Source organism: Dama dama, chromosome 17 (assembly GCF_033118175.1).
Source record: "Dama dama isolate Ldn47 chromosome 17, ASM3311817v1, whole genome shotgun sequence".
NCBI lineage: Eukaryota > Metazoa > Chordata > Mammalia > Artiodactyla > Cervidae > Dama > Dama dama.
The window spans coordinates 24,122,275-24,143,493 of record NC_083697.1 but is presented as its reverse complement, the minus strand read 5'-3'; the positions used below and the strand labels follow the sequence as shown (position 1 = coordinate 24,143,493).

The window sequence follows — 21,219 nt, the reverse complement described above, 5'->3', positions numbered from 1 at the left end:
CTTTCTTTCTCCGAATCCCGATTTAGATAAAGCAGCAATCCTGTCTTTTTGCTGCAGGAGACGGGGCGAGGACCTCTCTCCCAGCTCAGGGTCAAAGTGCTAATGTTCAGGCTGAGTCATATGAGCGGCCTATTGAGACCTGGCACGGTTCAAGCACGCAACTGACAATGGACACAGGAAGTCCGACAACCAATCAGAGCGTAAATATGTGCGAGCATCTTTTTTTCAGGGGTAGGTCATTGCCCCAGCGGAGGGGCACGACCCGGCTAGAGCAACCGACTCAGACCGCGCGGCCACCCTGGGCCGCAGACGCCAGCAGCGCGGTCGCGAGCGCGTCCCCGTTTCCGCTCGGGCGCCGCTGATTGGACGGACAGGCGGTGGGCGCAGCCAATCCGGAGTGGCATCCGCGTCTCCTCCCCGCCCCTGGGCGTCCCGAGGAGTTGGCTCTGAGGCCGGGCACCAGTGTCGGGGAACAGGCTCGTGGGGTCTGCGGCAAGAGCCCGGGGCTGCGGACACCGGCGCTCAGGCCATGGCCTCCCCCGGGCTTCCCCAGCCCCCCACCGAGGACGCGCCCTGGCCTCTGCGCCTCCTGCACGCGCCCCCGGGGCTGCTGCGGCTGGACCCCACGGGCGGCGCGCTGCTGCTGCTCGTCCTCGCCGCGCTGCTGGGCTGGAGCTGGCTGTGGCGGTTCCCGGAGCGGGGCATCCCCCCCGGGCCCGCGCCCTGGCCCGTGGTGGGCAACTTCGGCTTCGTGCTGCTGCCGCCTTTTCTCCGAAGGAAGAGCTGGCCGTATCGCCGGGCGAGAACCGGAGAAATGAATACCTCGGGCCAGGGCGTGCAGTGGCTCCTGACCGACCTGGGCCGTGTCTACGGCAACATCTTTAGCTTCTTCATCGGCCACTACCTGGTGGTGGTCCTCAACGACTTCCACAGCGTGCGGGAGGCGCTGGTGCAGCAGGCCGAGGTCTTCAGCGACCGCCCGCGGGTGCCGCTCACTTCCATAATGACCAAGGGGAAGGGTGAGCTGGGCCGCGCCTTGGGGGTCACGGGCCGTGTGAACGCGCGGATGGGGCTGCAGGTGCGCGGAGGCTGTGGGTTCTGGGCCCCTGCGGCCGCGCACCTGGTCCGCCTCACACCCGGAGGTGGAGGGAGGCGCGCCTCCCACTCCCGGTGCCTTTGAGATCCCTTCCGTCCAGCTGTGATAGGCTCCATCCGCCCCAGGAGTATTCACTCCTTCCCAGAACAAGGCCTCACTCTTCAGGCTGTGTTCCCGACGAGAACCTTTGGCCTGGTTAAAAAGAGAGAGAGGGATATTTACACTGTTGGCCTTCTGAGTGCAAGAATTTAATGTGATTATTTTCCCATAAGATAGGAGCCAATTGACAAACCTAATACATAAGGTTCAGAGCCTCACTGATTCCTGCTTATGGAAGTCTAAGTTGGGCAGTTTTGAGGGTTGGTAAACACCTTATCTGCTGCTGTCGAATAGCACAGTTGCCCTTTGTTTATCAGTGTTCCCTCTGTTGTATTGGCCGGCACGGGTCCCAGGCTATTTTTCCTTCTGTGCCAATCCTCACCTTAACTCAGGTGTTAATTTCAATGCCTTTCCTGCAGGGAGGTTTGGTTTTGTATTTTTTTCCCCTCTCTTCTGCTCTAGGTAAGTTAGGCTCCCTTGTTAGAACTTGTTTAATTGCAAAAGAACTTTTCCTTCGCTGAAGTTATCAGTCCTGAGGCTTCAGAATTTTGTAACCTTGGGCTCAAAGGTGTGTCTTCACCACTAGACTGACGTCTAGGAGGACAGAGTACTTCCTTGTCCTCCCTAGCACGCAGTATCGTAGTAGTGTGTGTGTGTGTGTGTGTGCTCAGTTGTGTCTGTAGCCCACCAGGCTCCTCTGTCCATGGAATTTTTCAGATAAGAACGCTGGAGTGGGTTGCCATTCCCTTCTCCAGGGAATCTCCTGACCCAGGGGTTGAACACCTTGTCTCTTACATCTCCTGCAGTGGCAGGCAGATACTTTAGCATTGTGCCACCTGAAAGGAGGAGTCAGTAACTGTTAAGTAAGCTTCTTGGAATGTGGCATAAAGAAATTCAGGCTTTTTAGACCCTGATGAAGCCAGATTTTTGCATCAGGATTTTAAATGAATAGTAAAGATGACCTTAATATTTTAATGTTTAAAACATTAATTTTGATATTACTGAAAAACAAACTACACACATCATAGTCCATACATCTCCCTCCCCACGTCTTCACACAGCCTGCTGCTTCTACCTGGAATTCTCTTCTGATCTCATGACCACCTGGAGAACTGCCTGCTTTTCTTCTCTCTCTCTCTCTTTTTTTAGTGTGGTGAAGTACAGATAGCATAAAATTTACCATCTTAATCATTTTTAAGCATACAGTTCAGCGGCATTAAGTCAATAACATTGTTTGTGAAACCATCACTGCTATCTCCAGAACTGTCTTCATCTTTCAAAACTGGAACTTTATACCCATTAAACAAACACTAAACACCCGCTAAACATTAAAGTCTCTAACCTCTGGCAACCACCATTCTATTTTCCATTCTAGGTAATTTATTTAAGTGGAATCATGCAGTATTTATCCTTTTGTGACTGATATATTTCACCTCATATAATGTTTTAAGGTTCACCCGTTTTGTGGCATGTGTGAGAATTTTCTTCCTTTTTAAGAGTGACACCTGTTCCATTTAATGTTTGCACTGCACTTTGTTTATCCATTTCTCCTTGATGGAATATTGGGTACTTCTGTCTTTAGACTATTGTGAAAATTGCTGCTTTGAACATGGTATATCTACAAATGACCGCTCAAAGTCCTGCTATCAGTTCTTTTGGGTGTAAATCCAGAAGTGGAATTGCTTGATCATAGGTAACTCTATGTTTAATTTTTGAGTAACTGTCATACCATTTTCCATAGCAGCTGCACCATTTTCCATTCCTACCGGCAATAACCAGTTTCTCCACATCCTCACCAATACTTGTGCTCTTGTTTTCTCATACCTGCTTAAATGTCTCCTCTCTGAGAATATGTTCTATGGCATATTTCTCTACCCTCCCAGGCAGAGGTGAGCTACTCTTTTCTCTGTGATACCACTGTTTTCATTTAAACTCTCATCCCATTCCCTACCAGTCCGTCAATAAGTCTTGTCAGTTCCTACTGCAGCAGATACATCCATGTGCTGTATCCATTCACTTTTCCCCATCTCCATCTTATCCAAGCTACAATCAGTTCTCATCTCTTACTGCAGAAACCTCTTAACTAGCCTGCTTGCTTCTGCTCCGATCATTCATATATAAAGCAATCAAAGGGATCTCTTAAAAAACACGAATCAGAACAAATCATGTCACTCTGCCACTGAAACTAATTGCTTCTGACCCCGTTCTTGACCTGTATGCCCTAAAGGATCTGGCGTCTGTTTGCCTTTTGTACTTTATCTTTTTCTACTCTCCCTTTGCTTGTTCATTTCAAGTACAGTGTCTGTTCTGGATACCCTAAGCTGATTCCTGGCAAGTTGGTGACTGCCTCAGGCTACTGGGTTTTGTTACTCTTGGACCTGGAATAGCTTTTTACTTGGCTGACTCTTTCTCATCTCTTAGGTCAGATGTCACCTTTCACTCCTGTTTTAGACATTGACCAATGTCATAACTTAATCTCATTCATATTTCCCTAAACTCATTCATTAAACCTTTTGAAAGCATTTAGCCTATTACCAACCACACCTACCTCCAGAATGTGACCTCTGTGAGGGTAAAGATTTAGGTCATCTTCTTAACCACTGTACCCCCACTAATTGGCACACAGTAGGTAGTCAGGAAATGAATGAATGCATGCACCCAAGCACCTATTGTTGTACTTACCACATTGTATTGTCACTGTTGATGCTTGCCTGTCTTTTCCTCCTGATTTTTTTTTTTTTTTTTTTTCCTCCTGATTTTTTAAAGGTAAGAATTAGATTTTCTTCGTTGAGGTCCTTCTTGGTGGATGTATAGTTTGGTCAATAATCCATAATAAGGCAGTTTTTTTTTTAATTGGAAGATAATTGCTTTATAATACTGTGCTGGTTTCTGCCATACATCACCGTGATTCAGTCACAGGTATACATATGTCCTCTCCCTCTTAAACCTCCCTCCCATCTCCCCCCTCATCCCACCCCTCTAGATTGTCACAGAGCACTGGGTTGAGCTCCATATGTCTCCAGCAAATTCCCACTGGCTCTCTGTTTTACATACGGTAATGAATATGTTTCCATGCTACTCTCTCAATTCTTCCCACCCTCTCCCTCCCACACTGTGTCCCCAAGTCTGTTCTCTATGTCTGTGTCCCCATCGCTGCCCTGCAAATAGGTTCATCAGTACCATCTTTCTAGATTCCATACACATGCATTAATATACAATATTTGTCTTTCTCTTTCTGACTTACTTCACTCTGTACAATAGGCTCTGTCTCTTGGAGGAATTAATACTTTAAGTGAAGCACCAAATTATCCCGGACTCTCAAGACTTTCCTAAATAAGGAGGGATCTAATAACAAGCTGTGATTTGACTAATACTTAAAAACTGCTTTATTATATATAATAAGGCAGTTATTGTTATATGTAATATAATAAGGCAGTTATTATACATAAATACATTGTAAGGCTGTTATTATTATACATAATAAGGTAGTTATATATAATAAGGTGGTTGTTATTACATATATAAGGCAGTTGTTATATATAACAAGGCAGTTTTTAAGTATCAGTTGGATCACAGCTTGTTATTAGATCCCTCCTTATTTAGGAAAGTCTTGGGTGCCCAGGATGATTTGCTTTAACCTAAAAGTGTTAATTCCCCCAAGACACAGTTAGGACTTCTCAGGTGATGCTGCTCTGGTGTTCTGGTGGACACATGTTGGGCAAATGTGCTGGAAGAAATTTCTGTTGCTAGTGAAGGTGATTGACAGGAGACGGTAAAGCAAGAACCATATGTAACAAGGGAAATGCTTATGGATTTTACTTGGAATAAACAGTAGGCCATCTGCATAGGGATATGTAGATAGTCAAGGAATCTTTTAATGGAATTGTTTCAAGGGCGAAGAATAAAATGGGAGAAGGTGAATTTTTCTCAAGATGCCCATCAAGGGACAAAGGAGCAGATGAGTTCTGGGTTGACTTCATAGATCTAGAAGTGGATGGCATGGTCAGCTTGCAGGAGATCGGCCACAGGAGTGAAAGGCTGAGAGACTCAGCTCAGCAAGACTTGAGGAGTGCCCAGGCAATCCTCTCTCCCTTTGGTGCTCAATCCCTTCAGTGTTTTTTCCAAAGGCAACATTATACAATGTGAAATTGTCCAGAAGGAGGATGTGTAGGCTGTAAGAGAAGGTGATAGTAGGAACTGGAGACCAATAGTGTTATTAAATGTTTCTTACAAGATGTTTTTTAAAGAATTTTGCTACTAAAGTTGGTGAGACTAGCAGAGAAGGAATGTTTCATGAACAGTGATGTGCTGGAAATTGTTCACTTAACACATTGTCAGCGAATTCTAGCATGTAGGGAAGTTATTTATTTGAGTTTTTCAAATGATTGTGCTTGGACAGGTTGATGTTCTTTTTAAGCATAAAAACTATAGTCAGCTAGATTTGCCGTAAAGATGTTCTACATTAGCTATGCCCATCAAACCTACTGATCCATCTGATTCTGTTCCTGAGCAGGAATAGTTAATAAAGCTACAAAGTCAGGTTAAGAGGTACAAACTACTAGGTAGGAAATAAATAAGCTACAAGGGTATATTGTACATCACAAAGAATATAGCCAATGTTTATAATAATGTTAAATAGAGTATAATTTTAAAATACCGAATCATCTTGTATACCTGAAACTAATTTTGTATACCTGAAATTAATATAATATTGTAGATCAACTCTACTTCAAATTTAAAAAGTTTATTAAGTCAGAGCCAAGGCTACCCAAGAAGTACTTTAATTACCAGAATGGCATAGTTTGAAAACCTCAAGGCAAAACTAATGGATGTTAATTATTCCAAAGTGGTGTCACCATGGAATACCTGACTGAAACATTTGAGTTCTTCTCCAGCATTTTTCAGGTTATAACTAGAGAATAGAGGGTTTTAGAAGGGCTTTTCTCTCTAGCGGTGAAAATGGGAGAAGGGGCATCTCAGGGTAGCTCCTGATCCTTGGAGGAGCTGGTTCACAGTAAGAAAGAAGAAAGGCAGGCAGAAAGAAGTGAAAGTGGGTGTGGAGAGAAGGAGTTCTGTGACATTTAGTCCTCTCTGAGGTGGTGATACCCACCTCTTTTTGCTTTTTGATTCCATCCACAGCCTACTTGGCCTTTTTGCCAAACTAACTTGAGGGTATGTTTTGTCATTTCCAAACCAGAGTCCTCATTTTGCTTTGGAGTAATTTTTATTTTTCAGTGTTTTTTATCCCCCTTGAGATGAAGTCTTTGTAGACAACCATTGTATACGTAAGAATGGAGATGTCAAAAAAAAAGAAAAAGAATGGAGGCGTCAGCAATTGGAAGATGTGCCTGAACCTCTTCCAAACACTCTCAGACTCTAAGCCATTCTGGCTTCCCGACCAGGGTATTTTACAAGGTTTGAAACCCTGATGCCATTAATTCTGTCCATGCCTCTCATCCCTGGCATTCTCAGACACTGTCTCCTTGATCACCTCTGTCTTGCACTTCATAGCTGTCAAAGTGTTAGTCGCTCAGTCGTGTCTGACTTTTGCAACCCCATAGACTGTAGCCCCCCAGGCTCCTCTATCCCTGGAATTCTCCAGGTAAGAATACTGGAGTGGGTTGCCATTTCCTACTCCAGGGGATCTTACTAACTCAGGGATCAAACCCGGGTCTCCTGCATTTGAGGCAGATTCTTTACCATCTGAGCTACGGGGGAAGTCCTCATACCTGTTAAGTTGTTGTCAATACCCAATGCCCAAGTACCAGCCTCTCTTGAGAGGGTTCCCTCCTTTTCCCTGCCTTATCTAAACCTGAATTTTTCCCTAAAGATAATCCAGCCCCTCTTTAACTTTCCCCAAGTTCTTTTTTTTCTAAAATATGCCTTCATATACATCCTTATTTACAAATGAAGTATCACTCAGATGTCCTGAGAAGTACTGCTTTCACTCAGCTGACGGGGTGCTCTTTCCTCTGTCTACATTGAGACCTCAATAGCCTCCGACATACATTTAATACAATGTATCCCAACAGTGGAACATTCAGTATAGTCCAAAATATAGCGTCCAATCCTGTACAGTCCAACAATGCAACATTCAATACTATACATATGAATTATGCAACTTTAGTGCGACCCACCATACAACATTCAATATGCTATGCAACTTCAGTAGAGTCCCGTGTAAAACAGTATATTAGAGTTGTTGATTTATCCAGTTCCTCGAAAAACTGAAAGCATCTTGAGAACAGCGACTGTGTCTTTTAAATCCATATGCCCTTAATAGCTGGCACATAGGGGACTCTAAATATTGGAAAAACTAACAGAGGGCATTTTGCTAGATAAAATGTTTCTAAAATCCAAATGTATGGATTTAAACATGAGTTTAAAGGTGAGAGTTTGAAAGATGATGAGTAGGTGACACAGACTGAGGACCTAACAAAAGAATACAATCCCTTGAGAAATAGGACAGACCGGAGATGTCATGTGTGACATCTTAAATTAGATGGTAGTTAAAATTAGGATAAAATCCTGAAGTTAGAGTCAGAGACTGTATGTTTCCAAGAAAAGAGAAGGGAGCCCAATAACACAGCCTCTGAATGCTGACAGCAGCAAAAGATTTGGGCATGGTTAAAGACAGGAAGTGTGACTAAGCTGTGGTTCCCTAGAAAATAGTTTATAGGGCTTTAGTAAACAAAGAGAGTCTAGTTTCAGGAATAGTTAATGTATTTTTATTCCCTTTTTGTCTTGAAAATCACACACTACACCAGAGGGACTTTTCACAGAAGCACTTACTCCATCCATGATGAAATGTACCACAACATCTGAAGACAAAAAGCAGAGACAGGATTGGCAAATGACTTCAAAGAGTGGTGGATGACCACCCTGAAGTTTCTACAGAGGGAGGTACTAGTGGAGTGTGGTACAGTTCTTCCTAAGGAATCCCAGAAAGGCTCGGGAATTGAAAGTACCAGTGATCACAGGAGATAGGGATGAGCCAGAGAGCTGAAAATAGCAATTGCTTGAAGTGCATATAAACTGTAGTTAGACCAGTTCCTTATCACCACCACCTTCCCTGCAGAAAATAGAAAATAGATGCTTTTGAAGAACTTTGGATTTTAGTGACCTCTTGGTCAGCCAGTGATTTGAAGTAGGGAGGGGAATGAGGGCAGAGAGGTATGACCTTGTACCATGCAAGATGAAAATCTGCCACAATGAGGAGCCTGTGCGCTGCAACTAGAGAGTAGCCCCCACTTGCCGCAACTAGAGACAGCCGGGGTGCAGAAATGAAGACCTAGCACACCCTAAAACTACAGAAATAAAGAATAAGGAAGGCATTACATGATGATAAGAGGAACCCTTTTTTTTAACCAGGCAGATAAAATATTTCTAAATTTGAATGTAGCTGACAGTGTTGTCTGGCATATATTAATATATGTACCTGATATATGTACAACATAGATACATAAATTTTTTGTGCATTTTAATTATATATTTTAATTCTTAAAATATTTTTATATGCATATATATATAGATATATAGATAGACACATAACAAAAACTTATATAATTGTAAAAAGAAATTGACAAGTACTGTTAGAGCAAAATATTTTAACGTAAGTGTTTGAATAGTTGAGAGATCAGGCAGATAAAAATTTGGTAAGGATAAAGAAGATTTGATTCTAACAGTTATCTAGCGTTCTTTGTTGGAAAGGACCACACAGGGGCATGCTTAGTGTATTTATCACCTGTAGTGGATCATTTCTTAGTGCTCTCGTCCTTCATATGAAAGAAAGTTTAATAAGGTCATGTAACAATATGCAAAAATCACTATCTTTTCAGTTTCTTCTTTAGTTTCAAAATGACAATTTTAAAATGCTGAATTTCAATTGTATCAGATACATGTATATGTATGGCTGAGTCCCTTTGGCTGTTCACCAGAGATTATCACAACATTGTTAATTGGCTATACTCCAATATAAAATTAAAAGTTTTTTAAAAATTTCAAAAAAAAGAGGACCTTATTGCTTATATAAAAATTCTTCCCTACTTTATTTGGAGATTTATTAAAATTGATCACATACTAGACTAAAAAGCTAGCCTCATCGATGTAAAAAATCAGCATAAGCCAGTTAACCTAGGTGGCAAAAGAGAATTATAATAGAACAAAAAGTTTATACTTCAAATGCACTGCAGACAATACTTGTGGACTGCAGCTAAAGCGGATCTCAAAGGCAACTGTAGAGTCTTGAAAAGTGAACGTGTTAGTCTCTCAATAGTGTCAGACTCTTTGCAACTCCGTGGACTGTAGCCCAAGGCTCCTCTGTCCATGGGATTCTCCAGGCGAGAATACTGGAGTGGGTAGCCATTCCCCTCTCCAGGGGATCTTCCCAGCCCAGGGCTGTCTTCTGCATTGGCGTGCAGATTCTTTACACTGACCCGCCAAGGAAGCCCTTGTGAAGCCTTCACTATCCTTTATCAGGATGAAGGTCTGAAAATTAATGGGCTTCCCTGGTGGCTCAGTGATAAAGAAGCTGCATGCTAATGCAGAAAATGTGGGTTTGATCCCTGGGTCGGGAAGATCCCCTAGAGAAGGAAATGGCAATACACTCCAGTATTCTTGCCTGGGAAATCCCATGGACAGAGGAGCCTGGTGGGCTACAGTCCATGGGGTCCCAAAGAGTTGGACACAACTTAGCAACTAAACAACAACAACAAAATACAGTAAAGCAGCCTAGAAAGGCTGGAAATGGAGCTGCCTGTATACGGTAAATGCATGACAGAGGCCATGTTGTAGGTCAGTTGGGAAAAGGAGGAGCTGTTCCACAAATGGTGCTTGATTATCAAAGTAGGGGGTAAAGTGGATTCCCTCTTCACAACAAGTAGGAATACCCTTCATAAGTATAAACTCCAGGTAGGCTATGGAGACTTAAATGTGCAAAAGCAAAATGTTTTAATTTTATAAGAAAATAGTTGTATTTATGAACCTGTGGTAGGAAGAGATTTTTAAAATAAGATACACAGCACAAACCACTAAGAAAAGATCGGCAAATGCAACTACCCTCATATTTAAAACTTGTTTATCAAGTAATAGCATGAAAACATGAAAAAAGCAATTCACGTGATGGAAGGCAATATCTGCTTTGCATATAGAATATGTAAGAAGAAGAAAATTGCACAGTTTATAACTACAAGTCACAGAATAGGAAACTTGGGCAATAGCTATATGAGAAGCTGTTCCAACTCACTGTAACAATCAGGGACATGCAAATAAAAATCAGATGAGATGCATTTCAGCCCTCTGATTGGCAAAAATAAAATGTTGACAATTGATTGCCAAGTGATGGCAACTATTTGATGAGAGATCATTAATATACTTCTGGTAGGCACACTTTTGGGGTCTTTCCAACTTTGGAGAGGAGTTTGGCAATATCTAGTCACATTGAAGGTGAATGTATTTTATGACACATCAGTGTACTCTTAGCAATGTTTTCAAAATTCTGATGGAGGGGGAAAGGTACAATTAATACATTTGTTAAAAGTCTTTAGAAATTTCTCTCTGATGTAGCCTTTCCCAGGAAACTGCTAGAGAATGGGCTTCAACAAAATACAGGAGTGAAAGAAGAAAAAGACATAGATTCCAGGGAAATGGGTTCAACACAGGAGGGTCCAAAAAAATTTCTATGCTGCACTAGAACGCTTCAGTTGTGTTCAGTTCTTTGCAACCCCAGGGAATGTAGCCCACCAGGTTCCTCTGTCCATGAGATTCTGCAGGCAAGAAAACTGGAATGGGTTGCCATGCCCTCCTTCAGGGGATCTTCCCGATCCAGGGCTCAAACCCATGTCTCATTATGTCTCCTGCTTTAGCAGGCAGGTTCTTTACCACTAGCACCACCTGGGAAGCCCCTAAAAAAATTCTAGATGATGACAAATGGAAGTCATAAAACACCTAAACAAAAGACCTTGAAAGAATATCATATTTGAGCAGATGTGTGGAAGATTCCAGGAAGGAAAATGAACCTGATAAATCATTCAAAACATTTGACCATATGGCTGTTTTTTTTATTGAGAATAATTTTACATAGACAGTCTTAACCACTGAGAGAGGTCTTTCTTTCATTCTCAGCTGTATTCACAGCATCCCAATGTCTGGTACATAGTAGTCATTCAGAAATATTTGTTAAGCATGTCCTTGAAGTTAGCAGGAATGAAGTAGATGAAAAATGGGAAGGAAGGAGGAGAGCTGGCTGAAACAATAAAGCACACCATGGAAAAGAGGAGGATGAAGTAAGTGACAGGAAGCAAGGAATGTTTGAGAACAATTTGATACAACATCTGAGAGCAATTCTGTTGGGTTTGATGGTGAAAGATGTAAAACATAAGTGAGAATCAAATAAGATGTAGTTGTGAATGTCCTAGAGTTCAGATGTTTTTAAATTAGGGCTGTTTGCAACAATAGACATTTTAGATTACTTGCCAGTTCTTTGATCCAAGCTTTGATGAGCACTGTTCTAATTCAGTTGGGTCATTGATTTATTCAGCTAATACTTAACAAGCTCCTCCTCTGTATGTAGCACTATGCCAGAAGTTTGGCTTTTAATGATGAGCAAACTCAGATATCGTCCCTGCCCTCATGTGCACTCTTATGTGCTGCTTCTTCTGTTCAGAATGTTTAGAATATGGGTGTACCTAGCTTGAGATATTTTCTAAGTCTGGGTTCACTTTAAGAAAATAAGATTTTGAAATTTATGTAACTCTAGAAATCGAAACTTGTTTTCTCTTATTTCACCAGTTGTAATAATAAGCTTTTTAGCAAAGTTTTCTAATGAAATTAGATATGATTTTTGTTATTAGAAACATACACTATCTGGATAACTAAATTTTGCCAGTCGTTCTTCTTGACTGGTCGTCCTTATCTGTACGTATATGAGCTTTGCACAAGTGACTGGAGAAATACAAGTCCACTTCATGGTTGGCCCTCTTCAGTATTAATTGTCAAGCTTTGCTGTCTCTCACCTTCTTTCCTTGGTTTCCTTTTGCAGGGATTGTATTTGCACATTATGGTCCAGTCTGGAGACAACAGAGGAAGTTCTCTCATTCAACTCTTCGTCATTTTGGCTTGGGAAAGCTGAGCTTGGAGCCCAAGATCATTGAGGAGTTCAGATATGTGAAAGAGGAAATTCAGAAGCATGGAGAAGCCCCCTTCAATCCTTTCCCCATCGTCAACAACGCTGTCTCTAACATCATTTGCTCTTTGTGCTTTGGTCGGCGCTTTGATTACACCAACAGTGAATTTAAGAAAATGCTTAATTTTATGTCACGAGCTTTAGAAATTTGTCTGAACACCCAGCTTCTCCTGGTCAACATATGCTCCTGGCTTTATTACCTTCCTTTTGGACCATTTAAGGAATTAAGACAGATTGAAAAGGATTTAACCATTTTCCTTAAAAAAATCATCAAAGACCATCGAGAATCTTTGGATGTAGAGAACCCTCAGGACTTCATAGACATGTATCTTCTCCATGTGGAGGAGGAGAAGAAAAATAATAGCAATAGTGGTTTTGATGAAGATTACTTATTTTATATCATTGGCGATCTCTTCATTGCTGGCACTGATACCACAACTAACTCTTTGCTTTGGTGCCTCCTGTATATGTCACTGCACCCCAACATTCAAGGTAATAAACAGATGTTTCCTTTATTCATGGCAAAACCAGGATATTTAAATCAGGATCAACAACCTTGGTGATCCTATGGCTCCTATCAATAAGCAACGTCTTCAGGCTGGAAAACAAAATGGAAATGCTTGCATCTCATAGGGAATTGGTAAGGTGTTAACAATGAAACTCCAAGATTTTAGACAGTGGCTCTAAGGTCACAGCTTGCATGCATCTGCTTTAAATCTCTACAGGTCTGATTCTGTGTGAAATCTAGGATGAAGAAAGAACTTTAGAGAAGATTCTTTTAGAGTTGAAGAGTATCATAATCATCTGAACCCATCCATCTTTTTTGAAAATGAGACCAGAGGCTCAGAGTTCTGTGATTTTCACATGGTCACAGAGCTAGTTCCACCACATCAATACTAGTAGGTAGTGAATATCAGTGGAAGTTCACAGTGGAAGGACAGGGGGAAGAAGTGTATTCATTTTCCATTGCTCCTACAACAAATAACCACGCACTTAGTGACTTAACACAAATTTGTTATATTAGAGTTCTGTACATTAGAAGTCTGACACTGTCTCAGTGAGCTAAAATCAAGACATTGGCAGGGCTGCGTGCCTTGCTGGACACTCTGGAGGAGAATGCATCTCCTTGCCATTTCTAGCTTCCTTGGCTGGGCCCCCTTGCTCCCATCTTTGAAGCCAGCAATCTTGTATCCCTCTGGCCAATTTTTTGTAGTCACATCTCCCTCTGACTCTAAACGCAACTGGGAAAAGTTCTCCAGTTTTAAAACCCATATAATTAGACTGGGCACGCCAAGAAAATCCAGCATCATCTCCCCAGCTCAAGGTCCTTCATTTAATCAAGGTCCCTTTACCATATAAGATAGCATATTCACAGGTTCTAAGGGATTATGGACATCTTGGGGGACCGTTTGCTGCCTACTATAGATGGGATTTTGCCTACCTACATTCATTAACTATTGATGAGTAGCAAATTATCCCAAAATTTAGCATCTTAAAAGAACCATCATTCATTATGTCATATAGTTTCTGAGGATCAGGAGTTTGGAGCAGCAGAGCCTGGGTGTTCTGCATAGAATTTCTTACAAAATTATCATCAAGTTGTTGGCCGGGGTGACAGATACCTGTAGACTTGACTAGGACTGAAGGATCTTCTGGCAAGATTGTTCATCCACATGACAGCTGGTGGGCCTTACCCTTCAGACCTTGACTTGGCTGCCAGCTTCTCCCAGAGTGAATGACCCGAGAGTGAGTGGTCCAGACAAAAGCCATAGTGGTCAACTCTAACTCCAGCTCAGAATGGTCATACCATTACTTCTCCCTATTCTGTTGGTCACAGAGACCAGTTTGGTATCAAGTGGGAGGGGACGGCACAAAGATGTGACCACTAAGAGGTGGGGTCACTGGGGGTCATGTTGAGCTGTCACACGTTGTCACAGGTTTAGCTTAGAGAACTGGCTTAGAGAGCCAATTCAAAGTTGATATGAGAGAGTGATTCAGGCGGGTCCTGAATCCAGTGCACCTTCCCCTGGGCCCCTCTATCTGCTCTGCCGTGCTCTGTTAAGAGACCCAGGCTGGTACGGTGTCCCTGGGACCAGCTGCCTCTACTGGGATATCTGACCGGTGCTTCGCTTCACGGAGGCTAGGTCAGGTTCTCCTGCCCACTTCCCAGCTGTGTGGGTGTGGTGATGGGAAGTGTGCATGGGAGGGCAGTCTCTTCTGGCTTATCCTTTGGATTCTGCTTTCCTCTTGTTTTTGTACAGAAAAGGTTCATGAAGAAATTGCAAGGGTCATTGGTGCTGAGCGCGCCCCCTCCCTCACTGACAAGGCGCAGATGCCCTACACAGAAGCCACCATCATGGAGGTGCAGAGGCTGAGCACCGTGGTGCCGCTCTCCATCCCTCACATGACCTCAGAGAAAACAGGCGAGTCCAGGGCCCTTGAGGGGAACCCAGCCCCCTCTCCCAGAGGACCTGAGGTGCGGGTGCGGCGGGGGTTTGGCACTGTCGTGGGTGATCAGATGTCCAGGGGATGCTTCAGCCCCACTGTCCCTCTTTGCTGTCCTGGCTGGCGTTCCAGCACTGCCTCCTGGTAAACAGCTCTCCAGCCTTCAAATCATGCTCAGGTACACTGGTCAGGCAAATTGTGCTGCCATTTAAGGTGGCCGTATTGGCAGATACAATAATTAACAAAGGTCCCTCTCGGTCCTCCTGTTCTTGGCGGTCCGAAGAGCTAGCCTAAACTTGGAATTAAGGAGTTCAACCGGGAGTTACCCTGCATTGTTTTTTTTTAACAATTCTGCAACTGAAGCACAAATGGTGAAGGATTAGAAGAGCCCATCTGATTCTGAGGGCACACGTTTCAGCCTCTCACCCTCAGTCACATACAGGCGCTCAGACTCTGTAAAGGTCCTTCATAGCCAGGGGTTGTCCTCTGGAGACAGCCTGTGATGAAATGGGCTTACATCTACTTATAAGACAATTGTAGGAGGCAATCACTTATAAATGACATTGGATCACTCAACAGTTTCCTTGGTGGAAATTAGATACGAAGTGTGTCCTACATGTGATGTCCTACATATCCCTCTACCTTCATTGCATTGTTGTGTGGACATAAAAGACTCTGTGAGCTGTAAAAGTACATATAAGAATTGTTGTTGTCTGAAGTGAAGTGAAGTGAAAGTCGCTCAGTCATGTCTGACTTTGCGACCCCATGGACTGTAACCTGCCAGGCTCCTCCTGTCCATGGAATTCTCCAGACAAGAATGGAGTTGGTAACTGTTCCCTTCTCCAGGGGATATTCCCGACCCAGGGATCAAAGACAGGTCTCCTGCATTGCAGGTGGATTCTTTAACATCTGAGTTTAGTTGCTAAGTTATGTCCGACTCTTGGTGACCCCATGGAGTGTGGCTGCCAGGCTCCTCTGTCCATGGGATTCTCCAGTCAAGAATACAGGACTGGGTTGCCATGCCCTCCTCCAGGGGATCTTCCCAACCCAGGGATCAAACCTTTGTCTCCTGTATTGGCAGGTGGGTTCTTTACCACTGAGCCACCAGGGAGGAATTTATAATTTACTTGAAATGCCACATGATTTCTATTTTAATGTTTCTCTTAATTATAATTTTTAATGGTTTGATTGAATTGATTAACTCAACATGCATCAGAGCAGCTCCTGTGCTCTGTCTTAGGCTGGGTCCAGGGACCATGTGGAGATGATGACAGTTAATAAGGTCTTTTCCCCTGCCCTCAAAGTACCTGAAAGTTTACTCTCAGAAGTTTGCTGCTGCTGCTGCTGCTAAGTCACTTCAGTCGTGTCCGACTCTGTGTGACCCCATAGACGCCAGCCCACCAGGCTCCCCCATCCCTGGGATTCTCCAGGCAAGAACACTGGAGCAGGTTGCCATTTCCCTCTCCAATGCATGAAAGTGAAAAGTGAAAGTGAAGTCGCTCAGTCATGTCCGACTCTTAGCTACCTCATGGACTGCAGTCTACCAGGCTCCTCCGTCCATGGGATTTTCCAGGCAAGAGTACTGGAGTGGGTTGCCATTGCCGTCTCCATTCAGAAGGTTAAGAACCTAGATGTGTAACTAGCTCTTTTTTTTCAAACAGTGATGTTTACCAGGAGCTATTAGTAAAAGCATGTTGAATGATTCTGTGGTTTTGTTCTGTTTTAGTGCTCCAAGGGTATACCATTCCTAAAGGCACGATAATATTACCCAACCTATGGTCAGTACACAGAGACCCAGCCATCTGGGAGAAACCAAATGATTTCTACCCTGATCGATTTCTGGATGATCAAGGACAACTTATTAAAAAGGAAACGTTTATTCCTTTTGGCATAGGTCAGTTAAACTTTTATTTTCTTAATGGTATAATTAAGAAAGAAGTAGAACCAGAAGAATCTTTCATTATTTTGTGATATTGTTTTAAAAATGTGTCTTTCTTGACAAGCTAATATATGAGAGAAATAATTTAGATAATGCATCTCCACTATGTTCAGTTCGTATTTTAAAAAATGAAAGCAGTTGATTTTAAATTGTTAAATGTGACTAGACATCTTCCTTTTTGAGTTGTCCAGGTGATTGTTTAAGTCCCAGAGACTTATTAAAGAGCAGCTTTCTACCTGCCTGAATGGTGGGTGAGAGGGTGGGATCTCTGATCTCAGCAGTTTACTCTTTTAGGTTCCTAGATGAGGGCAAGGAGGCTTCTTTCTATAGAAAAGGAATGCTCCAGAGATTCTCATGTGATGTCTCTTCTCTTCAATCTTCCAGGTAAGAGCAGGGAAAGAGATAAATAGGTATGGAGGAGACGAGCTAGCCTGCCTTGTTCGTTCCATCTCCAGTTTCTATCTAGGATGAGCCTAGATTTTTGTGAGTAGGAGTTAGCTAAAATGTGAACTTGGTAAAAATTCTGATCCACATAGACTCTGGGAAGCCCTGGGTTATGTGTGGCAGTTTTATTTCAAGCCTCTCTGTGTCTACCTTTAAAACACTCAACTTAGAGTTTTCGTATAAATGTATCCCTTTTGAGGTAGGAAAAGGGGTGGTCTTGTAATCCCTTTTTTCTGGTCTCATTTTTAGGGAAGCGGGTGTGTATGGGAGAGCAGCTGGCAAAGATGGAGCTGTTCCTGATGTTCGTGAGCCTAATGCAGAGTTTCACGTTTGTTTTGCCTAAGGACTCAAAGCCAATCCTGACTGGGAAATATGGTCTAACTTTAGCCCCACATCCATTTAATATAATCATTTCAAAGAGATAACATCTCCATGAAGAGATGGTGCAGAGAATGTAAATACACATCCTTCTAAACAGATTCTTCCTTCTGTAATTGACAGTGGATCTGGCAACTCTGAAGATCTAGGTTGGGCTCAGACTAGAGAGAGATTGGAAAGAGGGGCTTGTGGGACTTTTCCTTTTGGGGGGCGCATTCCTCTGCAGGAAACTTCAGCCATTTCAGTAATGCATGTGACTTGGGGGATGGCGACCAAAGTAGTGGATGGGGAAGCAGGGGATATGGATTTTTATGCCCAGCAGGCTCCACCAGTGGGCATTTCATCTCATCTCTCAGTGCCTCAGTCTTTCCACACGGAAGGTGGAGGTAACAAAACCTGCCTTATGTCTTGGCATGCATGTGTGCGTGCGAAGTCACTCCAGTTGTCTCTGACTCTGTGATCCTATGGACTGTAGCCCACCAGGCCCCTGTGTCCATGAGATTCTCCAGACAAGAATACTGGAATGGGTTGCCGTTCCCGTCTCCAGGGGATCTTCCAGACCTGTGGATTGAACCTGGGTCTCCTGCAGCTCCTGCATTGCAGGCAGATTCTTTACCACTGAGCTACTGCAGACACTCATCTCGGCTTGAACGATGGTCAAATGCCCCATATCTTTTCTGACATCACTAAGATGTCTGGAGAACAAATTCGGGAGAAGGAAGACCTACCTGTTTAAGACCCATGGCAACATGAAAGTGGTGTTCAGACTTTTAATACTTTATCAGAGAAGGATGTGGGCTTGAGTGACAATGAGTTAGAACTTATCTTGGAACAGAGCTTATGTCAGTTTTAGGGGACTTGTTATCGTTACCCTTTTATGATTTTAGTTTTTATTTTTTTAGACATAGGATGAAGAGAACCCTTGTTCAGTATGTTGAGGAATGGATATGGTCTGAGTGTATATGTCTGCCTTCTATTTCAACTACATGAAGAGTGAGCCTAGATGAAAAAGTGGCTTCATGGCAGGATTCCTTTCTGCTGTGTTTACCCACAAGGATGTAGCTCTAGCTTTTGACTTGAGCCCTGAATAGTGAGCTCAGGAATTTTGATACTGGGATTTATAAGGGAAGGATTCGAGCTGTACTGAATGTTCCTTTCCTGTTCTTCCTTCCTGCCACTAGACCTAACATATCTCATCCTTGAAGACTCGCAAAGACAGGAAGGCATTCTTTTGCTTATTAAGATAACTAAATTGTTTCTTAATAAATAAGCTCTTTCTGAAAGAGCAGTTCTTGAAAAAGGTAATGACCTCTTTCAGGAGGTGTTTGGAAATACAGGGTTGTGTTTTCAGCTATCACAATCATGGGGGTGCCTCTGGCCTTTTTTTGCTGCCACGAAGCCAGGATGATAAATGTCTGAGCAGTCCTTGACAATGAAGAGCAGACCTGTCCATGGAGAACATGCTCCAAAAGTGGACAGGACTTTCCTTTATTCTCCCATTATACTCTGTATATAGAAGGAATCGTGATACAGTATGAGCAGCTGTACTTTTTGAGCCTTCCTCATTCTGGCACCATACTTTATGCTTCAGTTGAATACTTATGTAATTCTTACAGACTGTCCAGTAACAGGATGATATTTTGTAGCTGATGAAGGTCAAGCTTAGAAAAGTTAAGGACTTCCTGTAGTTATTAATAAGAAAGTACCACTGTTTCAAACCTACCAGTCTATAACAGGAGAGTTCTTCCTGTACCACTTCTTAGTACCGCCTCGACTAGATCCATTGCAGCCTATCTCTCTGCATTTTCAACATGGATAAATGAACTACAGGCCAATCTTTAGGTGCCTTGAGCATTTTTTGTTAATTAAAAAAGAAAAACTAATGAATGAAATGCCTAGGCACTTAAGAGTGAATGGAGAGTTTGTCGTGCGGATCTTGGATGGATTGTGTGGATTACCCTGCGTGGTGAGCAGGGCAGTTTGTTCCTCATTTGGAATTGCATATGCTTTGGAATTGTACTATTAACTTTGCAATAGCAAATGTATTACTCCTCAACTTATAAATACATTTTCAGTATTCCCTAAACAGTTTGCAGCTAATTTGAGAAAAAACTATTCTGTGAGAAATCAGATGTTTATTAAACTTTAAAACATAATGCCTTAAACTGTAGCACTTTAAAAACATCTGTTTATGGCAAATCACTGCAAAGACTGTTAGTGCTTTCCTATGTGTTGATGTTCTACGATTTTATACTTTATGATTTACTTGAAGTGTAAAAAGAATAGTACTTTGTTTTATGAGTCTGCCTGATACCTATTTTTAGCCCTCATCATGGACATAATTTTTGATGTTTTTATTAAACTTTTAATTTTAACTGAGATAGTGTCACTTCTGGGTTTTGGGGGGTTTATTTCAGTTGCTAAGCAAAATTCTCTTTTACCAGATGTCAAGTAAGGAAGTGCAAGAGGGACAAACCTCCAGAAAGAGAGAGATGGCCACATATAAGCATGATCTCTAGGCAGAAGGATACTTCTTTTAAAATATGCCCTCTTTTACACAGTTACCCTTAGGGCTGTCTTAAAGCCCATATTTCTTACTTCCCACATCAAAATCCAGCATGATTTGAAGGATGGATGAATCTGTACAAGCCCATGGTGGCAAAGTATCAAGTGCTTGTCTTGATTACACTTCTTAGCTCAGGAAGACAAGTTTTTAAAATATCCCACCCTATGGATTTTTCCTCTAGATGAGCCAGCCCACTGCCAACCTTTTTCCATGGCCCAGTCTTCCTCCTGTAGGTTACAGCTCAGAGGTCACCTCCTCAGGCTCAGCTTCCGCTAAAGTCCAATCTAAAGTGGCCTTTCCCAAGAACTCTGCTATAAACTGAATGTTTGTGTCCCTCGGCAAGAATTCATTAGTTGAAATCTGATCCCCAGTGTGATGATATTTGGAGGTAGAATCTTTGGCAGGTGATTATGTCATGAGAGTGGAGCCCTCATGAATGATTAGGGTCCTTATAAGAGCCCGAGAACTGCCTGACCCCTTCTGTTAAATCAGAACGGAGTGCAAAGACAGCCATCCATGAACCAGGAAGCAGGCGCTCACCCGACTCTGAATCTGCAGATGCCTTGAGTTGGACTTCTAGCCTCCAGGAAGGGCTTCCCTGGTGGCTCAGTGGTAAGGAATCTGCCTATCAATGTAGGAGACGCAGGTTTGATCCCTGGGTCAGAAAGATCCCCTAGAGAAGGGAATGGCAACCTACTTCAGCATTCTTGCCTGGGAAATCCCATGGATAGAGGACCCTGGTGGGCCACAGTCCACCGTGTCACAAGAGAGTCAGACACGACTTAGCGACTAAACTACAGCCTCCAGAACCATGAGAAATAAATTTATCTGTAAGAATCTCAAGTCTATGGTGTTTTGTTATAATACCATAAATATATAAAATACTCCCTGATTTATCACCCAGTTTATTTCCTCCAGAGACGACCTCATTATTTACAGTTACCCTGTTTATTAAAACCCTCAGTTTCCATCATCTCTTCCACCTCTGGCCAGAGGACCATTGATGCAAAAGTTTTCAGTTTTGATGAAGTCCAGTCCATCTATTTTTTTCTTTTGTTGCCTGTGTCTTC

The 21,219-nt window shown here is 42.7% G+C and overlaps 1 protein-coding gene across 1 annotated transcript; it reads left to right on the top strand.

Annotated features, from left to right (window-relative positions):
- The first annotated feature begins 436 nt into the window (after positions 1-436).
- Positions 437-19,958, top strand: LOC133071651 (cytochrome P450 2U1). The gene is made up of 5 exons (XM_061164243.1): positions 437-1,019; positions 12,234-12,869; positions 14,639-14,800; positions 16,549-16,716; positions 17,455-19,958. The coding sequence occupies exons 1-5, from the start codon at positions 530-532 to the stop codon at positions 17,628-17,630; spliced, it is 1,632 nt and encodes a 543-aa protein (XP_061020226.1). The 5' UTR covers positions 437-529; the 3' UTR covers positions 17,631-19,958.
- Positions 19,959-21,219: the final 1,261 nt, after the last annotated feature.